Here is a 12609-nt window from a genome sequence, read left to right as displayed (position 1 = left end):
AAATGCCTCAGTCATTTTTAACGGGCAGCTACGAGAAGAAGAAATGTGTGTTGAACAGCATCAATGCTAACCTTCCTCTGGGATCAAGATGTGTGTTGAACAGCATCAATGCTAACCTTCCTCTGGGGTCAAGATGTGTGTTGAACAGCATCAATGCTAACCTTCCTCTGGGATCAAGAGCGTGATCTGGCTCCAGTGAGCGAACGTGCCGGTATCATTTCTGGGCTGATCCTCACACATGCTGTGGAGAGTTGCAGCTACCTGAGAGGAAATAACCTTGCACATGTCTTGGGGTTTTCCCAAATATCTGAGCCCAACTGGCCACCAAGTGGAGCTCCAGCCAGCTTTCAGAGAACACGGGGAATAAAACCTCGCTTTATTCCTAGGAGAAGGTCTAAAGGTCCCCTTGAGGCAGGCGGGTGATCCTCCTGCCTTCATACGCCACAGGACTGAGTCACAGGGCACACTCTCACCTGCACCCTGAGACAAGAAGACAGTGATGGTGACGATGCTGGCCTGTTTTTATGGGAAAGCCAGAGTCGTTTTCAGATCAGAAGCTACTTAACTCTGGCTGCCAGCCCACCAAAACATCTCCCAGAAAAGCTTGGACATTTGGTGTGGCCTGGTGGGAACAAAGGGCCACTGGATTTTCATGGTGCCGTGTTGTAACTTGGCTTCCGTAAGGTCTTTAATCAGAAGGTTCTGTGCCACGGGGTTAGTTCTGCATTAGTGGGCATTTCAGATTCTCTCGATTAGCATTCAGAGAAGATGACCTACAGCACGACAAGCCAAGACCATCCCTGGCCCAGGTCACACTGGGCTTTAATGTGTGAACTGCCGTTGTGTTTACCATCTGCAGCACCTTTCAACTGTTTGCCGCTGATCTTGGTCACATTCTGGAGCTCTTAGGCCCATTCTATAAGTCAACAAGCAGGCAAGGAGAACTAGTTTGACTAATATGTCTGGAAGTGTCTTCAGTAAAATCATTAATAGTCTGGAACGTAACACAAACGTGAGACACTGCAAAAGGCTTTTGCCTTTGTGCCTAGAACGCCTTATATAAATACAGATCTGTGTGTATTCCATACAGCACACCCGTCACCCAGAAAAAGGGTCAATAAGATATTCTCTTCACACCGATGCCAAAATAATTCTAAAACATGGCCTTCCCTTTGTTCGCCTAACCTCTTTGATAAGAAAGAGCTGGTTAAAAAGGATCCAGAAGTAGCTGGCATGGAAGGAGACTTCAGCAGATGACTCACAATAGCAGAATGCATACAAATTCAATGCAAAACAGTCTGCAAACAAGTCTGTGTGACCCGGGATCCCTAGAAGGAAGTCTCTAGGTCATCTGTGATGTTTACTTTGAAATGGGCACTGTTTTCTGGAAAGGAAACGGTTCGACTTACCTAACATACAAATCTGCATGGTATTTCTTTCCGTTTAGGACTCCCAGCAGTGTTGGATTTTCATTATTTCTGAAATTGAGTGTACAGTCATATACAGCTGAAACTATAAAAATAAAACAAATACAAAGCAGTATATAGCGTGTGAACCCAATTTTGTTCTGTAGATACACACAATGGAAGACAATAATCAACTGCTAACTAAGGTTACCAAGAAATGGTGTGGTTAGAGTTCTTTTTTAATATTTTTTTTCTTGGAAATGGAGTATCACTCTGTCACCCAGGCTGGAGTGCAGTGGTGCAATCTTGGCTCACTATAACCTCTGCCTCTTAGGTTCAAGCAATTCTCCTGCCTCAGCCTCCCAAGTAGATGGGATAATAGGCACCCACCACCACGCTCAGCTAATTTTTGCATTTTAAGTAGAGACAGGGTTTCACCATGTTGGCCAGGCTGGTCTTGAACTCCTGACCTCAAGTGATTTGCCTGCCTCGGCCTCCCAAAGTGCTGGAAATACAAGCATGAGCCACCATCCCTGGCCCAGATTACTTCTGAAGCAATACTGCGAAGTCAGGTCTAGAGGTACAACAATGATTTGTAACTTTCCAGTGTGCCCAGCCTATCATTTTAGTCAACAAACCGAAATTTAAACAAATGTGGATAAGAAAAATTATTCCAAAGGAAACTATCTAAGGATGTGCCTCAGTTACAGCAGCATATCCATTCTATGAGCATTATTTTCCCCTAGGAAAAGAAGATAGCTACAAATTATCCTAGGGTAAGATACTGACGAGAAACTCCTTAAGGAATGGGACTGTAGTCAGTTGAAGCTTGGCTGAGAAGCAACAAGTATCTGTGAGTTTAACACGTCTACCCAATGGTGAGTTAACCTATCAGAGTATTAGAAGTTACCTCAAAATTCCTGCCACCGCCCCGGGACCTGGCCTGTGCTCAGTAAATGCTCACCGGATCAAAGGATGGGAGAGTACAGGAAGGACCAAGTGACGGAATAGAGTAGATAAATGCACAGTGGAAACAGTGGCCACGTGCTCAAGAGTGAGAGCATGGGACGGAAGGAGGAACAGGTGGGAACCCCAGTGGCGGGATCTTCTCCCGGCCGGCTGGGGCCAGGTCTTCTGGAGAAGGGAGCCTCTGTCACACAGCTGCTGAGACGACGGAGGTCAGGCACTTACTGCAGGGCCCAGCACGTGGTCTGTGTTCAATAAATGATGAACCAGACCCTTCACTGGGAGCTTTACACACATGCAAGGATTAAAAAGGGAGTGGGAGAACGGCAGGGAGGAGGAAAGGCACTCGGTCTGTTTGGGAATATGGAGAACCAAGATTCAGAAACAATAAATCACTGTTTTCTTCTCCCTGCTGCCTGACCACCGTGCAGGGGCTGCAGGTCGACTGTGCCCTTGGCTGGGGTCCTGCTGGCCTGCAGGAGAGCCTGGGAATGGGGCAGGAGTGCCTGAGACCACTTGCCCGCACCTTGGGGCTGGAGGTGGGACTGTCCTTCTGAGCCCTGCTAAGGAGCGGCTGCCTGGTCAGGGCTACTGGCAGAGAACCTCGATGCCTACCATGTTTCCCAGGCATTTCCAAGCATAAACGGGCATCTATAGAACAGCCGTTCAGGCTGTGTGGACCGTGACTGCAGCATCCTAGGGCTTCCCAGGAAGAAGGGCCCACGGAGCTCGCGTAATTCAGCGGCTTTGACACCTCCTTTCCTCCGACTCGCTCACACAGGGACCCGTGCAGACAACAGAAGAGGCTGCCCCTGGTTAAGCAAAAGTGGGGAGAACCCACAGCTTCCACAAAGAACCGCCTAAAAACCAGCAACTTGCACAACTCGTTTTCCAGAGGAAAACCTCAAGAAAAGTGTCTTGAATAGAGCGTCAGCCTGATTCTAACCACAAGACCCATCATAAGGAGACAGCCGCTGCCAGCCCCTGCCAGCCAGGAGTGAATCCCGGCTCGCCGTGTACTGGCTGAGTCACAGTGCACCGGCTCCTTAACTTCTCTGAGCCCCAATGTCCTTCTCTGTGAACTGAAAGCAAAAAGAAAAAGCAATCTACCTTCCTGAGACCTGTGAGGATACCCTGCGTGTACAGTGAGTGCAGGGCCTGGCATGTCAGAGGCGCCCGGGGCTGGTGGTGGCTGTTATTAGGGAGAGCCTTGTTAATGCCCCGTGATGAACAGCAGAGAGCTGGATGGCCTTGCAGATGCAAAACTGAAGCCAAGCTCAGTCGGGAAGCCCGCTGGTCCAACCAGCTTTCTCGCTGAAGCATCCTTGCAACCCTGACAGATTTTGCAGAACTCAGAGCAAACTTAGGACCAGAGAGGTAAGGTCACTTGCCCAGGGTCGCACAGCTGGTCAGCAGAGGAAACAGGATTCAGTGAGGTCTCCCGATCAGGGAGCCCACACAGTCTTGACTCCGCTGGAGAAGGTGGCGCGCAACGGACTGGGAGGTGGAGGGGGGTGAGCAATGGGGGCGTCCTTGGCCCTGAGGCCCAGGGTCAGTGTGGAGACAGGGACAGCAGGGGCAGGAGAGTTCTGGCCCTCGGACTGAGCCCAGAGCAAGAGAGACTTTTAGACAGCTAGTGCCCCTCTGTGCCGCCGACCTTCTAAGAGGCTGGGCAGAGGGGAAGGGGCACAGAGGCGGTCACCCGTGGGCCCTCGGTTCTGCAAGCCCGAGTGAGCTACCGAGACTCCAGAGGCTGCTTTTCTCTCCTCTCTCTGGGAGTGAGAGCTGCCTGCCAGGATGTCATGGGGACTGATGGTGACAGTGTGTGTGGAGCGCATGGCATTGTGCTAATAGATGGTCATCAGGGAATGCTGGTGACCAGAAGGGGGATGAGGAAGCAAGGGAAGAATGTGGGCAAGAAGAAACCGGTAAACAAGGGTAAGAAGGGCAGGGCGGGCACACAGAGGGGACAGAGGGCCCGGGGCACAGCCCGCCTGGCCTGGGTTCCTGCAGCCCCAGAAGGAAGCGGGGCTGGCGCTGGCCTGGGTGTGCAGGGGTGAGTGTGTTTAACAGGCAGAGGCCAGGAGGGAGTGCTGCCTGGGGGCCTGAAACCACTGCTGCAGCTGGTGGGCCACTTGGGGACTTGTTAGAGGTACAGATTCACCAGCCCTGTTGCTCCAGAGGTCCCGGTAGGAGGTCGGGCAGGGCTGGAGAAACTGAGGGGTCCCTGATGCAGGTCTGGGGAGGAGTTCAGGACCCCCTGCCCTTAGTCTCAGAAGGAAGACAGGAGACAGGAGGATAAGGCAGAGGAAGGCGGCAGCGTGGGGCTGGGCGCCACATCCTGCTGGGTTCTAGCTCCCTCCAGGAAGAAGCCAGGCTCACCTGAAGTGCTTTCCCTGAGAAGGGGCAGGAGGAAGCTGCCCCCAGGGCCTGGAGCCCAGGGAAAGGGCCAAGGGACTGTGGGGGTTGTGAGGGAGGCGGCTGTGCAGGAGACAGAGGGTGTTTCTGAACTGGAGCGAGGCAGGTCGAAAAGATGACAAAAGCGTGACGAGGCCAGAGGCAAGCTGCTGCTATTTTCTTTTTCTTATCAATGGCCACCCAGGGCTCTAGATTCTGAGGCCAGCTGCGACGGGCCACAAGCTCAGGGTTCAGCCAATGCCAATGGGTGGACAAGAAATGACCCTCAAACCCAACTGTGCTGCCTCATGCCTGCAAGCCTGGAGCCAGGTTACCCCATGGGCCATATCCATGCACCCAGCATATTTGCACAGCAAAGGGCAGTGCTGGCCCGGGCACCCCAGGAAAAGCAGGTGCAGGCCCACCCTGGGTGCCAGCCAGGGATGCAGGTGCCATCTACCCTTGGTTCCCAGTCCCAAAGACCAGACTTGAGCAGCCACTCTGAGTTCATAGCCTCATGTAAGCTGGGAAGTGCTGGCAGGAAGCAAGCTCCGCCCATCCGGAGCTGGGGCTTGTCTTCCTCGCTGCCGCGGAGGCCCAGGGCCGCACACTCTTCCTTACCTACATTTCTCAGGCTCCTCACGGTGATGGCGAAGCCCTTGGTTCGTGGCAACAGGTGGTGCTTGAGGCTAGGCAGCCCCTTGGCTCGGGCCACCTGCATGCTGATCTCGTGCTTCTTCTCCGTGAACCGCGTGCCCTCACAGTGGATCAGGAACTAGAAGGCAGGAGGCAGGGGTCACACATGGCCCACAGTCACACATGGCCCCATGGTCACATACAGCCCTGAGGTCACAAAAGGCCCTGCGGTCACACATCACCCCACAGGCACACATGGCCCCATGGTCACACACATCCCTGGGGTTACACACAACCCCACAGTCACATGTGGCCCCAGTCACATGTGGCCCCATGGTCACACACAGCCCCATGGTCACATACAACCCTGAGGTCACACACAGCCCTGGAGTCACACACATCCCCACAGTCATGTGTCCTGTGGAAGTCACACGGGGTCCCACAGTCACAGTCCTGCAGGAGCGCTTAGGACACAGCTGCTCTGGTGCCAACATACAAAATATTTCTCGGGGTAGTCCCGGAGGTGCTGCAGGCTGGTGGCGACCGTCTTGCGATCCTGCTCCCACTTGCGCGTGCAGAAGACCATCTCGGTGAAGTACCACATCCAGCCGATGATCGGGACGTAGGCCAGCTCTTTCTTGGCCAGGACCTTGGAACCCTGAAACAGAGGAAGGAGCCCAGGGGCCCATGAAGGTGTCAGAGCCACCTCCTGGGGCTGCTGGAGACTGTAGCAGAAAAAGAGGAGAAGGCATGCATACCAGATGCCTCGGGACAGTCCCAGAACACACGACATCAAGGCCATGGACCCTGGAGCCCTCCCCACCTTTCAGCTAGAGGTCCAGGTTGTGCCCACCCTGCCCATATGGGGGCAGAAGGCAAGGGGGCCCTGGTTCTCAGTGCAGAGGACAGGAGTTGTGAAGGCAGTCTCGAGCAGTCGAGGGTATTCAGGGTCCTGAGGATCCTCCTACCACCATGCAAACAGTTTCCAGGTGACCCCCGCACGTGCACTCGCTAAGCCCACCATGCAGCTGTGTGACACTAATTCGTGCACCTCTTTTCTGCAGATCTCACTCAGTTTTGTGATATTACTATATTACAAAATATAATAATTCTTGATCCCTGAAAATGTCAAATACTAGAAAATGTAGCAGTCCCAGGCATGAGGTTAAGATCCTTCTTGAACAGTTGTTGGCCAAATACTCATTTGAATCCGAATTTTCCGAGACGGTTCGCCCACTCTGCTGAGCCCTACAGTTGAGGTAAACGGGAGTCTCCACTCACAGAGCAGGCCACGGAGCCCAGAGGGATCTCTGGGCATGGCTGGTCAGAGCTGGGAGTAAAACCCAGACCAGAAGATGTGCTCAGTGCCCTCCAGACCCCCTGCCACACCCCCGTCTTTGAGGCCAAGACGGGCAGGGGCACCTGCCAGAGATCGTCTTGAGGCTGACACAGGTGCATGACCCTGGCCATCAACAGGTCCCCTCTGGGGACTCTCAGAGCAGTCCCGGGTCCCCAGGGCTCAGTTTGGCTGTCACCCGCCAGGCGTCAACATCAGCCCCCATGACACTGAGGAAGACCAGGGCTTCTGTGGGGTGGAGGGGGCAGCAGAGACATAAGAACTACTTTTTAGCTGATGGATGTTTATCATTTCACCTTAATTTTGGAATTGACCAAGATGCTCCTTGATCGATGGGACAGTGACTGGGCCAGGGCTGTGGGCTGTCGGAGCGGCCCTAAACCTACGATGCCCACAGCGAGGGGAGCCACGGCTTCCACCCAGCCCTCGCTCTTCTCCCCAGCACTCCCATGCCTCTCTGCAGCTCCAGCTCAGCACAGGGTAAGCCGTGTCCCCCAACCCACTGGCAGAACAAAGACGGTCTAAACAGCCAATTGCTACCCTACTTTAAAAAAACAAGAAACTTCTTCCCTCATATGGGTAGAAAATGCAGATACCTTCCAAGTTTAGCATCTCCGTTTTCTGATGGAATTTGTTTTTCACACAAATCCAACATGCAGATTCTCTCCAAAAGAACTTAGCTGTAAAATCAGAAGCGCTGCCCCAGAGGAAGCCAGGCACGGTGTAGGTGTGAGGCTGACCATGTGCAATGCCCATGATATTGTTTTAAATTATATTTACCTGAACTCATTCCAAACATGTAGCAATAGGAAGGAGCTAGACACGATGATTGGTTCTGTAGCCAGGAGGCTCTAGGGCAGTAGCCGCAGGCCCTGGGAAGGCGAGAGGCCCCACGCAGTCCGTCATGGCTTCTGCTGGGGAAAAGCGCTCTCACGGAGATGTCCTATTCACACTTCTATCCTGCAAGAGCCCAGTGGGTCCTAGTGGCCACTATGACCTGATGGTAACAGGAAACGACAACTTTGACAGTGATGTGGGTGTCTAGACCCACAGACGGTCACCTGGGATGGGACTCTCTATTTCCCTTCCTGTTAGGTCACCAAAAACTGTTTAGATGCCCCACAGAAGACACGTCCCGTGGGTTATGGGTGTGCACCATATATCGTACACCACCACAGAGGAGTCAGCAAGCTGCTGCCCTCAGGACAGGGCAAAAGCTGATTATTATTTTTTTTTTTGAGAAGGGAGTCTCGCTCTCACCCAGGCTAGAGTGCAGTGGTGTGATCTCAGTTCACTGCAACCTCCAACTCCTAGGTTCAAGTGATTCTCCTGCCTCAACCTCCTGAGTAGCTGGGATTATAGGTGTGCACCACCATGCTTGGCTAATTTTTGTATTTTTAGTAAAGATGGGGTTTCACCATGTTGGTCAGGCTGGTCTCAAAATCCTGACATTGTGATCCTCCCGCCTCAGCCTCCCAAAGTGCTGGGATTACAGGCATGAGCCACCACACCAGGCCAATTTTTGTATTTTAGTAGAGACAGTGTCTCATCATGTTGGCCAGGCTAGTCTCTAACTCCTGACCTCAGGTGATCCATCCACCTCAGCCTCCCAAAGTGTTGGGATTACATGATCAAAAGGAACAGAAGAGACATACCTTTCTTTATACTGACTTAATCCATCTTTCAGCCTTAAAATTTTGGATGTTATCAATACACCTAGGTTTTGATGTTAATTATGTTTGGTAAGAAATGTGCTAAAATATTAAGGTAGAAACTTTCACCTTCCAAACTGAAGAAACGTCACTTGATTCCCTTTCCCTGGCGGGGCTGCATGAAAAGCTCTGGAATGAGACAGTCCTGTTTCTAACCAGCCTCCACCACGACCCACTGTGTGACTGTGCTCAAGGTCCTCAGCCTTCCTGAGCTTCTGTTTCCCCTCCATGTGATGAGGAAGACAATACATATCCCTGGGAGTCCCTGTAAAGATTGAATAATGTATGGAAACGTCTACAAAACCAGAGTTGAGACTGTCATGGGCGTTCAATAACTTGTTATTTTCATCACAGAGCAAGCAGTGCTGAATGTCTCCTTATTCAACCCATTTTCTAAGCCGTGCTTTAGTGTAATGGTAACAATAGATTACACTTATTCAAGCACAATTGAATAGGTAACCTGGACAGAGAGTTGCCTGAGCTGACTCACTTATGACAAAGAGACTAGAAAGTACTATGACAGTATCCTGACAGCTCCCCAGGGAACAGGTTCAATATGCTATAACTATCATCGCCCTCCCAATCAGAGACCAAGCAGAGGCTTCCACGTGTGATGCCAACAGCTTTCAGAGAGAATGTACAAGAAAATATACCAATTTCATCAATTCTGGATTTATTTCGGAGGTCAACCTGAAAGGATTTACTGATGAGTTAGATTTAGAACAGAGCTGTCTAGATACAAGCATATTTAGACAATCTAAAGTTTTCATATGGAGCACCCCACTATGGAGAGAGAGACAGTGAGAGAGCTGTCTTAGGGCAGCTGCTTGGGGCTGATCTACTTGAGCGGCCCATCCTGCGGACCCCCACGGCTCAGGGCAGCAGTCAGCACCACGACCTGGTCAGCACCTCCGGCAAGTGGGCCAGCCCTTGCAGAGACCCTGGGCACTGGAAAGAGCCGATGCAGAGCGGGACTGACCCTGACATTCTGCAGCTCGACAGCCTCTGGGGTGAAAACAGATCAGAATGAGGCCAATCTAGTTAAGGTCTTCTCCAAAACGGCTACCCGCCAAGGCGTAGGGCGAAGATTCCAAGCCCCGGTGTGCATGGAGCATGGCGGGAGCAGCAGGGTGTCCTGCTCCTGCGAAGCCTCCGCCCCCACTGACACCAGCAAGGAACCCCTCAGGGCTGAGGCTCTATGGCCAGCTTTGTTTGCAAACGTCCAGTCATTCCTGAAGGTTTGCCCGCATGGCCACCAGTCAGTCATCTGGGTTCATGCAAGGTGATTTACTTCCACTAAATATATAAAATGAGGTATCTTAAGTGGAACTTGGAAAACAGGTGAGATGTTCCTTAACAATAAAGCAGGCTAAACAGCCCACCCTTGAGTCCTCTGACTGTTTTCTTGACTACCAGCTGGAGACACTGTAGCAAATGTTTCAGTTCCCTGGAGCCCAGACAAGCCATCTGGCCCGATCACCCCCGAGTCCTCGCAAGTCCCCCGACAGCGCAGCCTCCATTCTGACGTACGGTGCGTAAGCTCAGAATCTTCAACCCAACGCTGCTCTGTCCATGCGAAAGTGTTGATTAAGAAGCCCCTATGCCAGGCACTGTGCAGGTGCCAAGAACACAATATTCAGTGCCTGGCATAAGAGGGCTTCTTAATCGATACCTTTGCACAGACGGAGCAGCCTTAGGTTGAAGATCTGTGGCCTTGAGGTGCCCAGTCTTGTGGGAAGGGAGAAGCAGAAAGCTTTCAGCTTCTGTGTTCCATTTCCACCACTGAACTCCGCCAGTAAGTTGTTGTACACCCTCCTGGAAAGAAAGGTGTGCGCAAGAGAGGATGGTGTGGGCCTGGAATCTTCCCCTAAGTTATAGCCAAATGCTGAAAAGACTGGCGCTCAAAATAATGAACCAGTTTGTGTGCACGCATGCATGCATGTGCGTGTGCATGTGTGTGTGTGCATCGAAAGGTGAGAGACTCCATTCTGCCTTTTTTTTTTTTTTTTTTTTTGAGACGGAGTCTTGCTATGCTGCCAGGCTGGAGTGCAGTGATGCAATCTCAGCTCACTGCAATCTCCGCCTCCCAGCTTCAAACGATTCTCCCATCTCAGCCTCCTGAGTAGCTGGGTTTACAGGCATCTGCCAGCATGCCCAATTAATTTTTTGTAATTTTAGTAGAGATGGGGTTTTGTCATGTTGGCCAGGCTGGTCTCAAACTCCTCACCTCATGTGATCCACCCCGCCTTGGCCTCACAAAGTACTGGGATTACAGACTTCCTCATTGCCGACTGCGGTAGGTAGCACAAGTGTGCCTGGCCTCGCTCACACTGCATTCCTTTCTCTTGCTTTCTGCCTTCTCTGATGCTGAGAGGAGAACACTGTAGACCTTACACTACCCGAAAAACCTCAAGATGAGTCTCGGAACAAAATGAACCGTGTTCCACAATTAGTCACAGCTGCAGGGGCAATGCATAAAGCAAACACAAAATGAAAGCACTCTAAGCATTCACCCCAGACTGGAATTAGAGACTTATCCTCCAGCCACGTGGGGCAGAGTACGCGGGGCCCCTGCACTCCTGACTGGCCTCCTCCAGCCAACCTCCCCCACTTTACCAGGCTCCAAACTATTCTGGGTTGGACAGGCGTGCAGATGTGCAGAGAGGAGAGGAGGACCATTCGGAGGACCGACGTGGAGGCCTGAACCAGCAGGATACTGATCACTCCTGGCTCTGCTTTGAGGAGTCATGGTCACGGCTGCCAGGACAAACTAGCTGGGAGAGGAGCTTCCTGTACAAAGCCCTTTTCCACCTGCCTGGACACAAGTCCTCATGGCCCCTTCCCAGTTTCTCTTCTGAACGGGCAGCGCAGCCCCTGTGGGACGGCGCCAGCCTCGCAGATGGGAAGACAGAGCAGAGGCATTATGGGGCAGGTGGGAAAACAGGATGTCCCCAGGGCAGAAAGTAATAGCGACTGGCCTTGCCCAGCATCTGTAGCCAATAGGTGCTTGCTGAACAGCTGCAGGAAGCACAGGTGATGGGACACTGGAGGGCGCTAAACACAAAGCAGGAGGGAGTGAGGAAGGAGGGGTTCGTGGGATGATACCGAGTCGGTGCCCAGCAGACAGCACAGGCTGTGGCCATTTGCTGAGGGCCGCGCACAGGAAGAGAAAGCCACGCGCTTTCAGCAACCCTGGCTTCATGATCGGTGAGATCAGATCCTGGCTTGTTAAAGACACTGCCAAAGGATCCTGATCAACAAAAAAGAAGACCCGTTGTGTCCAGTGTGGGACTGGACTTTCAAAGATGAGCATGCGCGACCACTTCGGGATGTGGGTCAGTATGAACCCGTGAGCTGCCCACTTCTTCCTGGCCGGTGATTCGCCTGGCCACCTCGGTCATCACCATTCTCTCAGGTTCCTCATCCACGTGATTCCAGATCCCAGCACACCTGCCAAACCGGTGAACGGTAAGAGGCAGAGGGTGGCATCCCTGCCCACTCTTGGTGTGAGGTCCGTGCCTGCAGAGCTGAGAATGAACTCGCCTGATGGCGGGCAGCAGAGGGCATCTGCCATACACTCAGGTGGTGCCAGCGGTGAGGACGGTGCAAGACCACCCTACAGAGCTGACCACACCACATGGTGGGCATATCTGCTGGAAACACCCCTCCATATCTGGAGACTCCTGAGTTCTCTTTAGAAAAAGAGCACTTGACAAGCGCGTGTGTGTGAAGAAGCTGGGGAAAGACGGGTGAACAGTGCTGTGCTGCATTACGTGGTCTCCTACAGAACCACACACACTCAACACCTGCCAGACACATATTTTGAAGGTTATCAACTGCTATCGTCGTCATCATTGAAAAATCATTCTGTTTAAAGAGGCAGTACAAGGCTTTATGGGCAACCTCACACACAGGCCCTCTGCCTAGGAAGGATGATGCCGCTTCCTCCTCTCACCTTTCTCTGGGCAAAGAAATGCAATGCTGCTATTTTTTTGCTGTTTTATTTATTGATTTATGTTTATAGAAACAGGGATCTCACGGTGTTGCCCAGGCTGGTCTCGAACTCTTGGCTTCAAGCCCTCCTCCCACTATGGCCTTCCAAACCACTGGAATTACAGGCGTGAGCCACTGTGCC

At 52.2% G+C, this 12609-nt stretch overlaps 1 protein-coding gene across 1 annotated transcript in view; it reads right to left on the bottom strand.

The window, feature by feature from the left end:
- Positions 1 to 12609, bottom strand: part of AGPAT4 (1-acylglycerol-3-phosphate O-acyltransferase 4) — a 133966-nt gene that overhangs the window by 12524 nt on the left and 108833 nt on the right. The window contains exons 4-6 of the mRNA XM_012451108.2: positions 5902 to 6063; positions 5391 to 5544; positions 1410 to 1512 (exon numbers count right to left, since the gene is read on the bottom strand). Of these exons, the coding sequence (XP_012306531.1) occupies positions 1410 to 1512; positions 5391 to 5544; positions 5902 to 6063 (419 nt within the window). The remainder of the gene's footprint in view (positions 1 to 1409; positions 1513 to 5390; positions 5545 to 5901; positions 6064 to 12609) is intronic.

This window comes from Aotus nancymaae, unplaced genomic scaffold (assembly GCF_030222135.1).
Source record: "Aotus nancymaae isolate 86718 unplaced genomic scaffold, 86718_ANA_hifiasm-v0.15.2.pri h1tg000040l, whole genome shotgun sequence".
Taxonomy (NCBI): Eukaryota; Metazoa; Chordata; class Mammalia; order Primates; family Aotidae; genus Aotus; species Aotus nancymaae.
Note: the sequence above shows the minus strand (reverse complement) of the source record. Positions and strands in the feature narration are given on the sequence as shown.